We start from the raw sequence: 22,147 nt of genomic DNA on the forward strand, positions 1-22,147 counted from the left end.
AAGTACATTTAACTGTGAGGGTTGGGGAATAAAAAAGATTCATACTCAAACCATATTTTTATTACTTATTTATCTAACTATTAAGTGTCCTCCACACTTATACTTCTTGTTTTCAAATTTCGAAGTAATATTAATCACTTAATCACTAATAATTCTCAACGCATGAAGAAGCAGTTTGGATAAATATTTTCAACATCATCTCTTTTCATGTCAGTGGCACATAAGAGTAAGTGGCACATCATGGCGAGTTAGTTTTGGGCATCCTCTCGATCGTTTCCCACCTGGTGGCAAGTTGAAGTCGTTATTAACTTTCTTTGTCTATTCTTAACATATGGCCGCTAAAGCGCCATCTCAATTTCCTCATATATGGAAACTGGCTGCAACACAATATTAAAAATTTAATGTTTTTTAAAATCAAGGTGTGAGAATTATTATAAATTATTTTTTTAACTAACACCATCACCAATGAGAAAAATATTTAATCTTTTTCTCTAAAAACAGGAGTTCTATTATCAGGATTGACTTCTGATTGGTTTCTGAAGATGTACAGAACTTCAGTCCACAGTTGGGCTTAAACTATGCCACAAGATTCTCTATGCCATACATTCTAGATTTTTTTTGATTAATTCATAGTCTTTATGATCAAGAAGGTATGAATGTTCTTGACCTAAAAAAATAATTAAAATCTCTGAGCGCAAACTGGAATCAGGAAGGCTAGTAATTTTTCCATTGGAAGGGCACTTACCTTTATATTAGTGCCTATGCCAGGAGTTATCAAAAAGAAATCGTGTTTCGTCACGACAAAATACCAGTTTCCTTTTAAAAACTCAATCCCATAAGGAATTATTATGAAGCATTTTAATGAATATAAATTAGTTTTAAGGCATCCGTGGAATATTTACTTTATAATGCTTTGTTTATTTGCACTTGTCTTGCCATTGCATTTCGCTTGCCGTTGAGAGAGGAAGTCAGATAATTTACCTCGTAGTTCTTTCAACAGACATATTTCAATTGCAGAATCATTATTTTTTATATTTCATCAAGCAATTTCTTTCCTTTCTTTTATTGTTATTTTTTTATTATAACAAATCTTAAAATCAAATCATTGAATTTGTTTTTAATTATCGTTGCGCCTTTGTGTTGGTGCGTAATTTCCTAAAATTTACGAAACCTTTGAAATTCAATTATTTCACGTAATCATGCAATATTAATTATTACTGCAATAGAAAAATCAGCTTGAAATATCGTCTAAAAGTTAAATAAAAATCGCATATTATACATATCAAAAATAATGCACAATATAATTATTTTGATAAAATAAAACCTTGCCTTAAAAAATATTAACTTGTTTTCCTTTTTTTAGAGACATTAAGCCAGATAATATTCTAATAGATGACACTGGTAAGTACTTTAGACACTTAGTTTGACAATTTTCTAGCATTAGTTTTCTATAATTTAAGAAATAATGACTACGGAATTTATTGCGCATTGCTCTGAGAAATCGGTTACTAATCCTTTTAAAAAAATTCTGGCTTGAAAGAGTCTCAAATTTGTAATAGTGATGTAGATTAGGACGAAACATTTATCTTTATTGATAAGTTAAGCAAAAATAAACAAACTTTGGCTGGATAGATTGTGTGTATTAAATCCTGCACTTTAAATAGATCAATTGTCAAAGATAATCAAGGAGAAATATACTAAATTTAAATATATCTTTGATAACATTTTAACAGCAAAAGTAAAAGCATCCAGGATTATAATCAAAAAAGTGGAACATAAGATAAAGTATAAAGCATAGCGCAAAAAGAGAGAAATAAAAAAATTTTACAATGGTCAATTTTACTAGTTAAAACCAACTAATCATATTTTCACAGGGGGTGCCTGTAAACGTGCCATTTTTCTTCACGTTCATGAGAAAAGGCCAGTCTTTGAAAAAAATATCTTCTGAAAAAGTGTTAAAAAACTGTTATCCAAATTTTGAGCATTTGTTTTCTTGATATCGATGAATAAAATTGTCTATTTGTGATTTTAGGATTTTGATAGTACAAATAAAAGTGTTTTTATCCACTAAATTTGCATAAAATCCAAAATCTCATTTTTATCCACAAGACTGCGGGACATCATATAAGAAAAAATTTAAATGAATCACACTTCAATTTTTAATTAAAATAGGCAGGAATTTTCCAGTTAACCCAATAAGTATGAATTGTGCTTGATGAGCAGGTGGGTTGGTACTTTATTTACGTCGCACTGGAGCTGCACAATGGGCTATATGTGCTTAATATTGTATGCGTGGATACATGAAAAATGCTTGATTTATAACTTTTAAAATTTTTACCGTAATTGCGATAAATACTTCTATTTCAGTCAAAAGCATTTGATATTACTTGAGCATAATTAGTGCTTTTAAAAATTATTTTCTCATAATTTCATTTCCTTGTATATCTAATAAAATAAAGTCTATTTTTGCCTAGATAATTGACTAAGAGTAACTTTTTAATTTTTGTTTTAGGGCATGTTCATATCACAGATTTTAATATAGCAACAAATTTAAAAGAAGGAGAAGCAGTTACATCCGTATCGGGAACAAAGCCATACATGGGTAATATTATATTTAATATTTAATAAATAAAATGTTTAGGTTAAAAATTTTAACCATAATTTAAGGAAGGGTTTTATTATATTTTTTTGTTATATTAATAGAGCTTCTGCCCATGAAAAATATTTTTGGAGAGCAATCTTTAAATTACATCATTTATTCTTTGTAATTTTTTGAACATGAAGATAAATATATCAAGAACATTGAAAAAAATCAGGATCAAAATAGAATAGAAAAGTACTGGCACTCAGGGTGCAATCAGGGTACCGCAAAATCCATTTTTACCAGAACATGTTACGGAACAAAAATCTTACCTTAACAACAGCAATAATTACCTTAAAATCACTGAATCACTATAAATAAATATTACAGCAAAATCTATGGTACATTTTACAGTAAACATGGATATTACGCTAGAATGAATTTTATGGATTATTCCACTTGATTTAATTAAATTTTATATTTTCCATTTTATTTACAGTGATCACCACTAATAAAATTACTGGATTATAAAATCAGCCACTTTTTGAAATCAAATCTGCAAGAACGGAATCATTAAATTATCAAAACATGCTAAAATCATTCTCTAATAAAATCATTATCGCCATTTTATAAAATGTGTTTTTTGTCGGGACTATGTTTAAAAATTGAAGTAATCAGCGTTTTCTTTACTGAATATTTAGAACTTCCATTTCCCCCAAGTTTTGAAAGTATTTAAAAAACAAATTTCATTCGACCCCTAACTAACAAAGAAAAAAAATGATCCAGATGTAGATTGCAATCTTAGGGAGATTAAAGGGGGATAAATAAAATCATGAAAATGGGGAAGATATTCGATTGAATACTGTTAATCGATTAAGTAAAATTACGGAATGCTTATCATTAAGTGTCAATAATCATCACTCACTCGATGATTCAATATTAAGTAAATCTATCATTAATAAATATCAGAAAAACACTTGATATTTTAAACTAAACTAACACTAAAAAAAAAGTAAAAAAACTGTTCTCAGAATGACGCAGCAAGCACTGTACAGTACTTGAAATGGAAAGAGGACCTACCGGAGTTTCTTTTGAGCTAATAATCGGATCTTCACGTTCTTTGTCTTAAAGAGTCAAGGGGTGACCTCAAATTTGCTAATAAAATGATACCGATGATATTTTAAGTTGCGAAATCAGACACATAAGCGTGCTTTCTCTGAGGAAATATACCTTTTTTTCGATGGATTTGGATTTCTGTCCTCTAAAACACAGGGAGTAGCAGCAGTCTTGGAAGTATTATCCCAATAGTTTAGTCAGGAGAGAGGTACAAAGTTTGGAAAATTTAATGTTAATTTTACTTTCAACATATTCAGCATATAACGAGAACTTTTTAAGGGAATTGAAACATTTTTGTACACAATTATGGGTTTTTTTAATCTAAAGATAATTCCATGCAAAATGTAACTCTTAGTATATATTTAATAATATATAATAATAGTCGAAAAACTTTTTAATATTTTGACAATAGTAGAAAAACTTTTTGATTGTTAGGTATACGATTTTCTTTATATCATTTTAAAGAATGTAATTTTGCGCAGCATAGACTGAGTCTGAATAAATCTGAGCAAAATCGGTCAAATAGTTTCATAAAAATCGAATTTTGGAAAATTTGTATTTTTAAAATTCCATTTTGTTAAAACTATTCGACCAATTTCGCTTGAATTTTATATTTTTCCACGTAAAAACACTTTCTTTGATATGATAAAATTTTTAGACCTTACAATTAAAAAATTTTTCCGGCCATTATTAAATAAAATAATTAAAAATAGTAAATACTGACTAAAAGTTTTTTTTTCCATAGAATTATTTTTGGATAAACGTACTTTATATTTCAGTTCAAAAATTTCTCAATTAGCTTAAAACTTTCTCGAGCTATGTTGAAATTTGGAAAAAGTATAATTAACATTAAGGGGTCGGAATTTTGGACCCCGCTCCTGACCAAAGAATTGGGGCCATATTTCTCAGATTGCGGCTATCCTCTATATTTCGGGGGTGAAATATCTGAATCCGTGAAAAAAGATATTATATTTATCTTTTTCATTTGAAAAAAAGATATATTTATTCAGAGAGAGTACGTATTTGTGCCTGATTTAATAATTAGCTCCCTAATTCTATAGTTAATTAGCATATTTGAAGTCACCCTCACGAATCGTTGAGATTGAGTCCCAGAAAGTAAAGATTCGACATTAGATCAAAAGTTATTTAGAGTGGTCAATTTATTTTTTCACGCACTGTACATTTCTGAGCTTATTAAACTGACTAGAGTCACGTGCAAACTCATTAAAAACCGAGCAAAACTGCTCTTAACACGAGAAAATAGGTAGAGGAAAATGTTTATTGAATTTTAAAAAATTTTATCCTCCTCCTATCTCTCTCTAATTATATATATATATATATATATATATATATATATATATATATATATATATATATATATATATATAATATATATATATATATATATATATATATATATATATATATATATATATATATATATATATATATATATATATATATATATATATATATATATATATATATATATATATATATATATATATATATATATATACATATATATAATACGAGACAATAGGCAATATTCATAGTGCTCGAAACGTACCTTACAAATTTCTTCGAGGATTCACTTACGTGTTAATAAGCGAGAAACTAATGCTAAAAGCTTTTTATCTTTCAAAACTAAATTTACGTTAATTTCATAATAGCACCAAAATTAATAACACCAAAGAAGCATTAGGAAATATACTGAGAATACTTTATAGATAACAAAATTAAAAAGGTTAAGAAAAATTTGTGTAAGCAATGAACATTGATTTGCACATTGGATTGGATAGGAAACAGAATACTTTTATAACTTATGCTCTTATTATGAGATTTTCACAGGTTAATACTCAGTTGCAATGGTTCAAGGGTCTAAGCTTAAATATGCTAATTAAATTGTGCAGACGATGTTTTACTTCGAGAATGCAAAACGCACTTTTTCTAAGTAAGCGTGACTTCTTTTCGGCAAAATTAGACAGATGTCTGTAACTATTGAAACGAATAAAAAAAAATGCTCACATTTCACTACATCAAGAACTACGCTACTTGTTGAAAAGTAGCTGCCACCATTGTATATTATCTTTTACACTAAAATTTATTATTATAGTAACTTATGATATTTATAAGAGTCAGTAAAGTTATCTTTACTCTATAATATGAAGCATGAATCATTAATTAAGGATGCGTGTATACATTGATTCCTAAAACAAAATTGCGTTGTTAATCAAATACATACTCAGCACATAAAGAACATTACGATGAATAAGAATTTATTTTAACAGAGAAGACCCGAATAAAAATTTATGAATTCATTAATATAAAAATATTGAATACAATTGACAGATATTTAAAAATTAAAATATAATTATCCTTACTGCACAAATTAAAAAATAAATACATTTTGAAACCACGATCTTCTGTTTCTTTAGATATATAACAGCACAGATATACAGCAACAAATTAACGAAATTTGGTAATCGTTTGCAAACAAACTTTTGCAGATATCCGAAGTATGCCACAATTGGCGTTTTTGGAAGAGACAATAATTCATTAAATGTGATGGTTATTGTTATTGTTGTAGTTCATTTACGCGTCTCACTAGAGCTGCACAATGGGCTATTAGTGACGGTCTGGGAAACATCCCTGAGGATCATCCGAAGATACGCCATCACAATTTTGATCCTCTGCAGAGGGGATGGCACCCTCGCTTCGGTAGCCCGACTACCTGCACGCGAAGTCGAGCCCTTTACGGTAAAACAGTTTAACGAGGACCAATGCCACCCATCCTTGGTCCCTATGCAGACTGATCCAAGTGGTCACCCATCCGCACACTGGCCGCAACCAGTGATGCTTGACTTCGGTGATCTGCTGGGAACTTGTATTAAAGATCAGTCCTCTGCGGGACAGAAATGTGATGGAGCTTGATTTACAATTTTCTTATCATTAGTGTTTTTACATTAACTATTCCCGTTAAAGTGTGTTTGGACATTTAATTTGGTGTTAACATGAAATGAAGTGCTCCTTTACGCAAATTTTTTAGATTAAACTCCAAATGTTGGTGTTTGGTATAAAGAAACACCAGGCATGTCCCTTTTCACTAATTTTGGTCTAATGTAGTTGCCACCATATTTTGTGTTTAGTAATTTTAAAATTTAAATTAGCAAAAAGGTATGATGCACACAAAAATCAGTAAAGTAATTCTTACAATAAAATTTAAAGTAAGAACATTTAGATAAATCTGCTCACAGCAATTCTTAAAATTAAATTAGTTTGTAAAACAGAACTCCTTAGAAACTGAGAATATTAAAATAAATCTGAACTAGGCTTAACAGATAGAAGAGAATTGAAATTTAATATCATAAAATCATTTAATGCGATTGATAGACATTTAAAAAAATATACATACATTTTAATAACGAACTTTTGTTCCTATAGACGTGTAACAACGTGCAAGACAACAAACTTACGCCATTACCAATTCGATTTTAAACAATTTACTGACTATATCGAAACTACGCTAAATTTCCTGTTGTTGTTATATCTAATTCAACTTGCCAATACAAGCAAGCCTGCTTGGTGAAACCAAGCGAATTTAAGGCAGAGGGTGCGTTTCTTGTTTTCCAGTGGCGCCATCTATGGCCAAGAATAAGACTTCAGCCACACCCACACCACAGCCCATTTTAAAGGTTGGACTCATTCATACATCGATCCAAAGACCGTAATTATGACCAGATTACGATCAATCTCCAATTCAGTACCCCCAGAGGTACTGATTTGTTCTGGGAATTCGGAGGACTTAGTGACCGACAGATTTAGCCTGCACCAGTAATCATTTAATACACGGGGAGTCTTCGGTGGGGATCGAACTCATGGTCCAACGCCCTACCACCCAGGCTACCTCGGCCACGCCAAATTTATTGCTTTCGGTAGTAAAAATAATGCACGAATGGTGTGAGTGTGCAGGAGTTTGGAGTAAGCATTCTTTATTGTTTGTGTAGACATTTAACGATACCTTTTAAAGTGAATGCAAATGATCGATTTGATGTTAACTTCAAAAACACATAATTTGTAGAGCTATTACACCAAAGTTTTTAACAGTTTACATCTCACGTATATCATGTGAGTTTCACATCTGACTCTTAAGCATATATTTTATTGTTATCATTATTTTTTTTTACTTCAATCTTGCGTTTATATATCACAATCTTGTAAGCAGTATCAACCATTTGACGACATCACGCATAATTTGTTATGTTTTCTTACTGAATACAAGTTTAATGCTTTTTCGCTTATAATTTTTAGCTCCTGAAGTTGTTGCTTGTGCTATGGACCATACAGTTGGTTACTCTTTTCCAACAGACTGGTGGTCTCTTGGTATAACAGCTTATGAAATGGCTTGCAAAATGGTAAATAGAAATAGAGTTATATGATTAGTTTCGGCAATAATGCATGACATGTGCTACTTAAGAAGAAAAGTAATTGCAATTGTAATAAAAATAAATATTGAAGTAATAAAAGTAAATATTGAAGTAATAAAAGTAAATATTAATGTAATAAAAGTAAATATTGAAGTATTAAAAGTAAATATTGAAGTAGTAAAAGTAAATATCGAAGCAATAAAAATAAATATTGAAGTAATAAAAGTAATTTAAATGAAAAACAGTTTACTACGATTAAACACAAAGATTGTTTTAAGCAACTATCTTCAATAAAGGAAAGTTTTAAACTACTTACAAAAAATTCGACGTTCTCGAAAAAAAAAATTTCGTTTTTTCTTCTTTTTTTAAACTTAAAAAAATATTTTATTTTTACGTGTAAATATATTTCAATATTTTAAATTTTACTTTTCATAGTGAGCCAAATTGTGTAGTTGTCAGGGAGTTGACCTCACATCAGAAAGTTTCTTTGTTCGAATCCCGGGCAAGGCATGGATGTTCTTTCATTCTCTGCACTATCCGCTGTTACTGTGGAAGCAATATTTGCTCACCTAATGTGGTGCCCCTGAAAGAGTGGCTAGCAAATCTGCCCTAATGATACCTGAATAACGAGTGTCAATCGGTTGAACATTGGAAAAAAAAAACTTTTTATAAAAATTACATTGTAATGTTATTCAGTATAAGCCAAATTTATCTAAAATGTTTAGGCCTTTACTTTTTATGAAAAACCACTTTTAAACTGTAATATGTATTAGCTTTTGCTTACATCTTTTGGCACACTCATTTGGAATTCTACTAATTCAAAAATTTAGGAAATATGTTGTACTTCACATATTTTTTATGAAATTAGTTACAATTTGGTTCTTTTCTTTACATTTTTATTTTAGACGAAAAGTTAGTGTAAAAATATTCAAATGTTTAAAATTTTTAGAAGTTCCCCACCTATTTAATGTGAAGATTGTATTACATAAGCGTATAAATCCTATTTCGCTTTTATATCATTGTTATTCATATATCACGAAACACACTATTTCACTTGATTTTTCTTAAATATTCACACAGGTTTGTGCTAATTTCGTATATTTTTTTATGTAAAAGCTTTTCTAAACATATAAAGACACAAGTTATTATTAACAAGCAACAATAAAAATTGCATTTTAAACTAATCATAGAAATAAAAAATGCTCGAACATTTGAAATAAAGTTCAAATTCTTATATACTCTTCATAAATACAATAATAAAAGTTTTTAAATGCATTTACTCGTAAAAAAATTAATCTTCTTATTACCAAGAAAAATCAAATTTTCGCTTTTGATAAAGTTTTACCTTCAGTCGAATTTTTCCACCAGATTTAGGAACGATTCTAAAGTTCGAAATTTTTTTGCATTTTAATTCAGATATAAGTTCTAATCTTCAAAGAAAATAGCGATAAAATTGAATTTATCCAAGACGACTGCTCGAATAAGTTAAATTAGCACAATTTTCTATCCTATATAACGCAATTCTAAATATTTTCAAACGAGTAATTTGCTACAAACTCAAGTTTTAACCGACACATCTTAAAGAGTCCTTACACTGCTTGACAATTACTAAGGAACAACTGATTTATGCTAAGTAGCATTCTTTACAGCCGACCAATAACAGTAAGTGCAGAGGTTTGGTAGACCAGTACCCATTATCTGTGTAAAAGACATTGCACACATTTTCTTTTTTCATTCTGAAATTCATAACGTTAGGTATTTGGCCAAAATAGCACTGTAGGTAGTTGAGCTTATTTCTGCAAAATCCAGTGTGGTGTTTCAATAATTAAGTGCAAAATGTTAGCAAGATAGCATTTGAGTTCTTACAATCGTGAATGAGCAGTTAGATGACTCAAAGCAGCTCAAAATACTCACCACTGTGGCAGCAATAATAGGAGTGGCAAAAAATATCATCTCGCGATTAGAAAAGACGGTTAAAGGTGGAAATGCTATGCGATAACATGCTAGTGGTCACTGTAAGAACACCATATCTCAAAAGGAACGATATGTATCCCCAGTAGCGAAAAGGAACAGAAATGTCACTCCTAGGCAGATAGCTGCTGACCTGTCTAAGTAACCACTACCGGTACACATGTTTCAGCCAGAGATTCATTCAGCCAAAGATTTCATTTCGATTTTATCTCACGGCGATAAAATCAAATTTGTTTGCATGCATAAAAACCTGTTCGATGCATCCTGCTTTTACTGTGCCTTCGTCGAGAAAGATTACGTTGGAGTAATGAACGTTGGAGTTACCAGCAGTGGTGCAGCGTGATGTACTCCGACGAATCTCAATTCACTATGACGAGTAATTCTGGCTACCAGTTAGTTTGAAGAGTGAGGAGAACACGTTTTGAACAACAGTAGATTGATGAACGTGATCGGTATGGTCCAGGAATGCTGTTATGGGCAGGCATTATGCACAATGGCTGAACACCTCTTCATGTCCATGAGCGAGGTAGCATTACATCACAGCGGTGTTGCAGAAATAATATTCTGGACCATGTTTCTCTTTTTATGGGTGTGGTAGGTCCAAACTTTCCGTTCATGAACGACATTACGCTGCCACATAGGTGCGCTGAAATATCGGGCACACTAGAAAGTAAAGATGTTGACCGTATGCAATAGCCTGTGTACTTCTCGAACCTAAATCCTATAAAGCATGCCCATGATGCCCATGGCAGATGGGTTTCACAAAGAACACACCATTTCCAAGCCGTGCAAGGAGCAACCAATGACTCAAGGGATAGAGCGTTCGCCTTCCAATCAGGTAAACCGGGTTCAAATCCCAGGAATGGCTTTTAGATACGAATCCGGCTTGCACCGACCACAGTGCTGACGTGAAATATCCTCAGTGATGGACGGATCATGGTTTAGAGTCCCTTTGCTGTCAGGCTAACCATGGGAGGTTCTCGTGGTCTTCCTCTCCATGCAACGCAAATACCGGTTCATCCCATCAAAAAGTCTTCCATGAAGGCAAATTTCCCCCAATACTAGATCCAAGAACTCTCTTGTCTTTTGGATTGGGTTCAAAATTAAAGTAGTACGGAGTTGAACATTAGCAATTGCAAGCTCAAAAAAATTTTAACTACTGTTCTGCTCTTCGATAGTTTAGTGGGTAGCATGAATAACAGATGCAAGATGTTCATTAATGTCGGAGGCAATTACACATCTTACTGAGGTACTCATTTCTGTATCAGTCCGGCACGAAGAATCATTTTATAGCTGTTTAGAAATCAACTAATGAGCATCTTTTTTATTTTTTATTTTATTATTTTTCGATACCTCGATATCTAAAATATTTTGCAGAATAATAAATGCATATTGTCTCTATTAATTAAATGTATTTAGTTTTTTTTCATCAATTAACTTCTATTATTAATTATTCCGAAAAATTTAACTGTTCCTTAGCAATAATAAAGCAGTTGAGTTTTACTCAAACCGGAAAATTTGTGAAGGTGAGTCATTGCAAAATATAAAAATATCCTCATTTTATGAAATTTAAAAAAGAAGAATCTGATTTCCTTTGTATTAGTAATATGAACATAAACTATAATCATAAACTTTAATCCAAGCTTTAGTTTCTTAATGATAACTCATATTTTTTTCTAAAGAACTTTTTAAAAATTAAGCATTAAATTATTTTTGTAAAAGTAATGATATTTATTAATACAAATACAGTAAGTAAGATTTTTAGGTATATAAACACACATATTTTTTCAATATCCACAAAAAAGGAAAAAAAACATTTAAAACTATACCAAAAATATTTCCTCTGAACTAAATTTATATTGAATATTTTTTCTAGAGACCATATGGAATTCATTCAGATACAAGTATGGAAGAAATTCATTCACTCATTCATAATTCATGTATTCGAATTCCAAGATCAGTTGACAAAGGACTCGCAAGTCTCATTAACGAAGTAAGTATAATTATTTTAATATAATGTATACAAAAGTATAAAAAGTTACATAATACTAAGATGCATATTTTCCCAAAAGATACAAATATACAGGGTGTTCCATAAAGATCACCCTTAATATGTATTTTTTAGAATTCAAATGACATAAATGTATCATATTATGGGTTTCAAATTGATATGTAGGCGAAAAAAGTATATGCTTTCGTAACCTAACAAATCATAGAACAGAAGAGCAAATTTTATATACGAAAAGACAAGTTTGAAAGGTTGGAGAAAAGCAAAGAAGAGTTGAAAGAAGACTATTAGAAACACTTTTAATTCCAACATCATGTCGAAGATGTTTTGATATTTATTAGATACGCTTCCTTAATGTAAATGTCAGATCCCCATAACTTTTTTGTTTCCCCTGAATTAAATATTGATATGTGATAATTTTTGATAGGGATTATGAAAATATATATTAAGGATGGTCTTTATGGAACACCCTGTGTATTAAGTACATATTCCCCTTGAAATATAATGTCAATACAGCCTCTAATTATTTCATAAACTAAAAATAAACATTAAAACAAACTCTTGAGTAACAGAGTTATAAATATTGCCTTTTGTTACGTTTTGATAAGAATTCCATTCAAAATTTTCTTTACAATTTTTAAAAAAAATCCTAATTCTTCTGTTTCATTTAATTTTAAAAGTTACGAAAAATGAATCTGCTTAACAGAATTGAAAAATTTTAATGATTTTAATCTTGGAAACTGCCAAAATATACAGCAATAGTGCACCAATTTAGTAAGTGTTTTAGGAAGACATTAGAAACAGCATATCTCATCAATATGTCTATTAAATATTATGTATCCCAACTGCCTAAGAGAATTATATAGTATTGTTTTCAAAATAGTATCTACGAAAGCAAATTATATAAAAATTTTGTTTTCTAAAGCAAATACGGAAATTAAAAATAATGATTTCTAAGTTTCGTTTTACTGAGTGAATACTGTGCTACCAAGTTTAAAACACTTAAAGTAAAGTGATTTCCGTAAACTAAATTAACACTAGGTTTACGGACGTTTCTTATATACTTATCTCTACGGACACACGTCAATTTGACGTATGAAAGAACTGTGATTCTTAATTTAATAAATTCAATTTAGTAGATTTTTATCCACCACTATTTCTAAATAATTCGTAGGCCTATATAATTCACCACTTCATATTTCAAAATTTACTTTGTTGTTATTTACCATTTTTTTAATTATTTTCACGTGTCAGGAGCAGTTGGCATCTCTGCACTTAGAAACCAATGTATATGTATACTATAAGAAAAAAAATGAAGATATGCGATATATATTTATGAAATATTCTAGTATTTTATGTTTCAATACTCGAACTGAACAACTGAAACCTTCAAAATCTGACACTCTGACATCAATTGACATTCTGCATTTGTTTTTTCTATTATTGCTTATCGGCAAAAGTTGTTTATCACTTGTTTTATTTGAGATATCGAATCGAAGTATTGTCGGTACATTCCTATTTATTACTGATGTGATAATTGCTTGTTTACTTAAACTTTTGTCTAAATTATGATCGCGTCATATTGACGCTTATCCGTAAAAATAGGTATACCACATAGAGAATTTCAATATTTCAACGCTTTTGAGGTAAATAGCATTTAATATATACTTACTTCGATCAATGGTTAAAAGTCATTACAAGAGATAAAATAAAAATTCAAACGGGTTTTATAATTTTCCTTACAAAAGTCGAAATCCGTCAAAATGACGCGTCCCGTAAACCAAGTGTTAAACTATAATAATGAAGACAAATTACAACAGTAATGTTATCCAGCCGGTATAATAGAAACCATCAAAACATTACATAACTCAGGTTGGAGTTTGGTTCTCCGTGGTGAAATCTGAATGTCTGATCGGATTTACTTTACACATCATCTATCGTAGAGTGTTCAAAATGTGCGGAACGGGGGGGGGAAAGAAACGAATCACCCTGATTTACTTTTGATCTAATGATGGGAGCCTTTACGCACTAGGACTCAATCTTAATGGTTCGAGGATATGACTTCAAGTATGCAAACTAACTATACGGGGAAACAAATTTTTGTACATTTACCCCTTAGGAAAATTTGCCATAGGTTTGCCATAAAAAAATGCCATAGGATACTCCTATGGGGTTTTGCCTATGGCAAAATTTTGCCATACACTTTTGCCATACGTATATGGCAAAATTTTACCATAGGTAAAACCCCATAGGAATATTCTATGGCAAATTTTTGCCATTCATGTATGGCAAAACCCCATAAGAATATCCTATGGCATTTTTATATGGCAAATTTTTGCCATACGTATATGGCAAAATTTTGCCATAGGCAAAACCCCATAGGAATATCCAATGGCATTTTCTATGGCAAATTGTTGCCATACATGTATGGCATAATTTTTCCGTACGTATATGGCAAAATTTTACCATAGGCGATACCCCATAGGAATATCCTATGGCATTTTTTTATAGGACAAATTTTTGCCGTAAAACTAAGATGTGCTACAGTTTATGATAAAATATTTTTCCATTGGCTATGGAGCACCTTTGCCATACAGCATATGGCAACATTTCTCGTTGATATTTTACCATACATCAAAAAATAATTACTAACAAGAATCTTTCGCAATGGATATTAAAAATGCAAAACTTAATAATTGTAGAATAAATATATATCCAGAAAGCTTTTTTTAAAACTTCTTTGATAAACTTCCCTTGTTTTACTTGCAGAATCCTTTCTGAATGCTGTTCTTATTCAAATAAATTTTAAACGGTTAGTACTAACAGTTAGCAAATGGGTCGAGTGGTCGGAGCGAGTGGGCAAAATATTGGTTATGTTGATTAGGAACAAAATATATTGAGTACAGGCAACCAATATTTGTTAAAGCTGTAAGAAACAAGGAAATAGAAAGTGGGTCCGGAGGTCGGAGCAAGTATAAAAAACGTTAATCTGATTTATTGGCATCATAATTAGTTCGATAAGCGTCAGATATTACAGATATTAGAGGAACCTAAAAGAAAGCGAAGTAAAATAATGGTCCGATGGTCGGAGAGAGTATGAAAATTTTTTAAATTTTGATATGTGATACTAAGCTAAAAATTAAACCGACTACTAAAACAATAAAATACTATGAAAACTCAAAAGATAAAGAGTGGGGCCGGTGGTCGAAGCGGAATTAGTTTAAAATGGACCAAACGGGACAAAAGCCGAATATGTAACGGTGCAACTAGTGGTGGCATGTGAACAAAATGTTATCTATAAAAAAGATGGTATTAGACTATGAAAAGCTAAGAATAGAAAACAGGCTAAATTAGTTGATCCCCTACTAGTGAGGGATATGAAACTCAGGAAATTTATGTTGAGTTGTGTTAAGCACAGTTAGAAAAGAGAACGCAATATAGAAACATTGGAAAATACAAAACATGTTTAAGACATGATTAAAATTGGTAAAATTAATAATTGCTATTGACAATTGGTCAGGGATAGTAAATAAAAATTAAATGGGTATAGGGCATCGCTTTGACAAAAAAGTTGTAAACTTAAGGAAAGATTAAATTGTTAAAAGCATTTTTGGTAACTGCAGCAGATGATTTGGCCAGGGACTGTCCCGTTGATGATACTGAAGCAAAATAATTGTCAACCAGTAATCCAGCAAATCTAGTTAAGTGATGACCCTAAGCTATGTATAAATATGTAACATAACATTGTACAAACATATGTGGATACTTAAGAAATATTAGTTGTAAGATAGTAAAACACAGAGACATGATAAAAAACAATTTAGTGGCAAGCAAAAATTAAACACAAAATAAAAATATAAATCCCTAACGTATGTAAGATAATGTAAAAAAACATTGCAAGAACCTAAGTGGAATTAAAATCAAAAACTAATGAGAATGTAAACACTGACTTTGATATTGATATATGACAGCAGTAAAATGAAATTATCACCGAACAAGTTAAAAGAATTAAAAAAATTTAATTATTAAAGAAATGATGATCTGGCTTGATCATAAGCACGTAACTGCGTTTTTCATCATGAAGATAATTTACAAATTGCTATGGGGAATAGAACACCATTAATAATGGAAAAGTGTTGTGACTTTAAAACTTTATATAAAATCAGAGGGAGGGGATAAAATAAAAAGAAAGATGCCGTTTAATCAGAAACAGTTGGGAGAAAGAAATATAAAAATTTTAGATAAAAATATAAACAGCAAGATATTAATTAAATTGTACAATGTCAGCGTTAACAAATAGCAAAATTTAACATAGCGAAAACCTATACCCAGTCGCGACACATTTTAAAAAGATACAGATAATAAAAGTACTATACCGCCGAAAATTAAAAACTTAATAAATTCAGATCGATAATCGTATAGGCGTTTGCAATCAAGTGTTTTTGACCAAGAATGAGATCGAAAAAATATTAAAATAAGTCGCCAAAGTTAGCGAAAGATTCCACTTGTAGTGGATGACACGTTAATATGGCGGTCTGATACTCTAAGCCTAAAAGAATGGAACATCGGATTTAAAACACTCAAAAATGGGAAAATTGGCCACCCGGAGGACGGAACAGACTCACCAGGAATGCTTTGTAGGATTACATGTTGAATTTAATTAACTTCGGAGTGAAAAAATGGATATTTATTTCTTTTAGAAGATGTTTTTGAGGACTCCATAGAAGTTGTTGTTTCGTTGGTGGGGATCTACATCAGCTTTTCTCTATGGTATACTGACATACAAATCTTCATGGTTACCATTGGCCTATGATATACTGCCATACGAATTTCTATGGGTGACATAGGCCAATGGTGATATGCCATACAAATCCTTATGGTTACCATTGGTCTATGTTATACTGCCATACAAATCTTTATGATTACCATTGGCCTATTGTATCTTGCCATATAAATTACTATGGTAGCCATAGGTTGCCATAGATTACCATAGGCTTCTCTATGGCAAATTTTTCTAAGGGACCATACTTGTATGACAAAGACATTTCGGCAAAAAAAAAACATAATTCTGCCAATTAAACCAAAATATATAATATCTAAAGTATTTATTTAGTCACTTTTCCGGACGTAAAGATTTACCAGAAATTCAGGGTTTTATAATTATAGTACTTATTACCACTTATGGTACTCATTAGTAAAAACAAACAAATTAAAAATAAATTTAAGCGAATAAATGGTTTCTATGCCCTGCTATAAGGCACCTTGATAAAATTACCAAATTTACTACTTAGCAGCATAGTAATAAAACAATTTTTGTTTAATTTAACCAATAGTCATTACCAAAGGACATCCATTAAAATTGCCTTGCTTTTGGCTCTCCCATACAGCTAGAAACACGATAAATTTCGTCATATTCTGGCAGTTTTGACCATACTTTTTTCGTCAGTGTAGTGCAAACGCTATTTAAGTTACAAAATCAAACAAAAAAAAAACGTACTTTCTCTGAAAAACAAACCTTTTTTTTTTTGTTGACGGATTTGGATTCCTGACGCTTAAAATATAGGGGGTAGTCGCATTCTGTAAAATTTTGTTCCAATGGCATGTTCAGGAGAGTGGTTGAAAGTTTGGTCTCCTTAATTTTAATTTTACTTTTTGCGCATTACGTCATATCTCGCGAATTTTTTAAGCGTATTGAAACATTTTTGCACAGAATTATGAAATTCATTTATCCAAAGGTAATTACCAAAAATATAATTTTACTAACTATACATTACTTATTATTTTATTTGTTAGCGAAATACAATATTTAAACGAAATCGGCTGAATAGCTCCTGATAGATCAAATTTCAAAAAAGTTGCATATTTAATATTCGATTTTGTTCAATTTTTGTATTTTCCCTAATAAAACTCTATCTTTAAAATATTTTAAAAATTTTTATGCCAATTCAAAGAGTTTTCAACTATTATTAAATAAAATAATGGATAACCATTAAAAATTATGCTTATTCAGAGAAGTACGATTTTTACTTAATATATTATAGTAACTTAATATAGCATGTTTGAGGCAACCATCTCGCACTATTGAGATTAAGTCTTAATTTTAAGTTGCGAAATCAGACTCATAAACGTACTTTGTCTGAATAAACATAGCCTTTTTTTTTTTTTTGGATTTTTGTCCTCTAAAATATAGGGAGTAACCGCAGTCTGTGAAATATGGTGTCCCAACAGTTTGTCCCAACAGTCTTATATATATATATATATATATATATATATATATATATATATATATATATATATATATATATATATATATATATATATATATATATATATATTAATAATAGTTGAAAAACTTTCGAATTGTTAGGTATACGATTCTTTACATCATTTTAAAGATTGCAATTTTATACAGCAAAATACAAAGTCTGAGCAAAATTTATCGAATAGAGTCTGAGAAATCAAATTTTGCAAAATTTGTATTTTTAAAATTCAATGTTTTAGAACTATTCGACCGATTTTGCTCAAATTTTGTATTTTGCTATAAAAAAATACATTTTTTGAAATGATGGAAAAAAATTTATACATTACAATTCAATTTTTTTCGATTATTTTTAAATAAAATAAAAAAATATTCACTAAAAATATATTTTTTCGAGGAATTATTTTCGGCTAAATGTATTTTATATTTGAGTGCGAAAGTTATATTTATTCAGAGAAAGTAAGGTAAGTATTTGTGACTCATTTCGTAACTTAAAATATTGTCTACATTCTTAAACATCATTTTCAAACACGTAATTTGAGATAACAAAATGCAAAATTTGAGCGAAATCGGTTGATTAGTTTCAGAGAAATCGAATCTCAAGAAAGTCGTATATATGAAATTCGACTTCTTATGAACTATTTGACTGATTTTGCTCAAATTTTGTATTTTGCCATATAAAATTATGCACTTTGAAATGATATAAAAAATTATGTACTTCACAGTTCAAATTTTTTTCCACTATTATTAAATGAAATAATGATAAATAATAAATATTTACTCAAATAAATTTTTTTCACGAAATTTTCTTCGGATAATTGAGTGCAAATATTTTTCAATTCTCTTAAAAAGTTCTCGAGATATGGCAAAATACGCAGAAAGTAAAATTATCATTATGTTGTCCAAACTTTGGATAGCTCTCTTGCCCAAATTATTGGGACCATATTTCTCAGATTGCGGCTATCCCCTATTGGGAGTCAGAAATCTGAATCCTTCAAAAAAAGTTATATTTAATCAGAGAAAGTAAGTATTTGTGTCTGAATTCGTAACTTAAAATATCGTATGCAATAGTTAATTATCATATTTGAGTTCACCCCTCGAACCGTTAAGATTGAATCTTCGAACGTGAAGATCCGATCATTTGATCAAAAGTTATTCAGGGCAATTCATTTTTTTTCCTTGCGCACTCTACTCTAACATCTTGTTCTCTGTGGTTTCAGAGCAAGCAAAGTCCGATTCTAAAAAGGATGGCTTCCTTAAAGGTCCCTTTTGAACAGAAAAGGAATTTTATGTTCTCCATATAAACCTAAATGTCCAGAATATTCTTATTTATTAAGCAAATATAATATTCTATTCACCTAAATGCACTCCCATGAACTTGGTTTCTTAAATATAAATTTCAAGGTTACTATTAGTTTTAATTTTTCAAGATACAAGTTATAAAAATTTAATATTTAAAACTTGGCAAGAAAGTTTAATAAAAAGAAACTTCAAATAAAATAAAGCAAAGCTATATTAATTAGTTACTTACTAACAAAGGATAACCAGTCTTATGAACATATTCAATTATGTATTCGTTTTACATTGTTTTGTCTTAAACTTAAACTTGTAATTAAGTGTTTTGATTTTAGTTACTTTGCATCAATCCAAAACGACGAATATCATCCATTAGACACATGAAAAGGCACCACTACTTAAAACCAGTGGATTTCAACGCTGTATACAACAGGCAAATTGCACCTTCTTTTGTTCCTTGCGTAAGAAATTACTGTTTTTCATTACAACTCTGATTATTTCGAAGGATTTTAAAAATCTGTGATTAATAATATATTTACCGAAATTTAAAATTTAAATGCAGGGAAGTTATATAGCAGGTTTAATATTTTTCTACAGCTATAGGATTAAGCAGGTTTATTATTTTATTAAACTGGTTTTAATATTTTTCAAAAAACCTTTCTCACTGGGGATTCGAAGGACTTTTACCAGTTTTTTTCCTTAATTGGCTAAGTAATTATTCATGACCTCTAATATGCATACTTTTTTAACTTCATGATTGAAAAGAATTCAAAAATATATATTAAGGAGAGTAGTTACGGGTCATCATAAAATGCTATTAAATTAGTCATGTCATTTGCTTTTCACTAGTTTGATGTTACATTATACAACCGGTCAAAAATTATCTACGCATCTTTAGACTACGATTTGAAATATTGTTACTATTCAGTGATTTTTAAGAAATATATGTAATATTAATTGCCCTTATGTATCTGTAGTCGTTTCGATGAGAAGGTTTTAACATAACTTGTTTACCATTGTAAAATTAGAGGGTTCACAGACTTACTTTAAATCTGATACAATTTCACCAAGTTTTTTACTGTTTGTTTTAAAACGATTTTAAACATTTGGCTCAACAAGTGAAGCGTTTCGCTTATTTACAATTTAACTATACTGTAAAAAATTTTGGGTCGCATTACTGTAAGAAGTACCGGTCCTCGGGGCCCTTCTTACCGTTATATTCATTTTTACAGTAACATATGACGGAATAAAAATTTCATATACCGTAATTATTACAGCAGCATTTATTTAATTAGAGTAATTCAGTGATTTTATGGTAATTATTACTGAAAATACACAGGCTTACACTGAAAATACAATACGGCTGTAATTTTTAAATAAAAATGGGCTTTTCGGTAAAAGGGATTTTAAGGATGAAGCACCCAAAGTGCCGATACTTTATATTGGAATTTTTTACTGTATGGATATTAAAACTAATTTTTTTCAGAAAGCAACTTTGAATAAATATAAAAAACTCTATTTTCTAAATTTACACTAAATATTCCAACAACTGTTTATTATTTAATTTGAAGGATTGATTGATTGCTTTCTTATTTAAAATTTATATTTTTGTAATCAGAACAGGATGTTATTTCGCATTCAATGGTAAAACACTAAATAGTATATCTTTTTGTATTTTCCTTGAACAAATGGTTTTAAGAAACAATGTGAAAAAAAATTTCAAAAAATCATTTTAATTAAAATTTTTCTTGCTCTCTAAAGCTTTGTAATTACAAAATTTTACGCTACAGTAATTTTTTTCTTTTTCTTTTAGAAAAACCAGCTAAATTGCGATCCAACATTTGAACTCGAAGAAATGATAATCGAGTCAAATCCACTGCACAAAAAGAAGAAACGCCTTTCGAAGAGAAATAAAGCAAAAACTGTTTCTTCACCTCAACAATTAAGCGAGGTAAAATTTTGCTTCTTGTGAGAAAACTTGAACTGATTTTTTTCCTTAAATGTTATTTACGAGTTTTATACTTCTATTTATTGTTACAATTAAATATTCAGAAATGAACTATTTATGACGATGTTGAATTTAGAAGAAAAATAATTCTTTTGAGGTCATGAGAATATTTCGATTTTTTTCAAATGGTCAATCAATATATTGAATGATTTTCGTGGAATATGTCTAAATAACAAGAGAACATCAAAGAAAAAATCCGTAAAAATTTTGAATAAATCCTCAAATGAATTTAGACATGAATATATATCTCAACCATATCTAGCAAAAGAGTTTATACAAAAACTATTTACTCAGTTTATATTAAATCACTTTTTTAATTTTAAACTTTCAGATATAGAAAAGCATAGTATGTGTTAAACTTTTATTGGTCTTTAAATGATAGTATAAATATCAAAAAAATTTTAATTTATATCTTTTTAGACCTATGACATTTCAAGGATTCTCACATGATGTTTTTGACTTTTATTTATAACAAATTTTA

The 22,147-nt window shown here is 29.9% G+C and overlaps 1 protein-coding gene across 1 annotated transcript in view; it reads left to right on the forward strand.

Moving 5' to 3' along the window:
• LOC107448953 (serine/threonine-protein kinase 32C) overlaps positions 1–22,147 on the forward strand; it is a 41,511-nt gene that overhangs the window by 13,690 nt on the left and 5,674 nt on the right. Inside the window, exons 5-10 of the mRNA XM_016064329.4 lie at positions 1,364–1,401; positions 2,513–2,602; positions 8,009–8,112; positions 11,972–12,088; positions 19,994–20,119; positions 21,472–21,609. Of these exons, the coding sequence (XP_015919815.2) occupies positions 1,364–1,401; positions 2,513–2,602; positions 8,009–8,112; positions 11,972–12,088; positions 19,994–20,119; positions 21,472–21,609 (613 nt within the window). The remainder of the gene's footprint in view (positions 1–1,363; positions 1,402–2,512; positions 2,603–8,008; positions 8,113–11,971; positions 12,089–19,993; positions 20,120–21,471; positions 21,610–22,147) is intronic.

The sequence above is a fragment of the Parasteatoda tepidariorum genome, chromosome 11, assembly GCF_982258835.1.
Source record: "Parasteatoda tepidariorum strain Cologne lab strain chromosome 11, Ptep-v5.0, whole genome shotgun sequence".
Taxonomy (NCBI): Eukaryota; Metazoa; Arthropoda; class Arachnida; order Araneae; family Theridiidae; genus Parasteatoda; species Parasteatoda tepidariorum.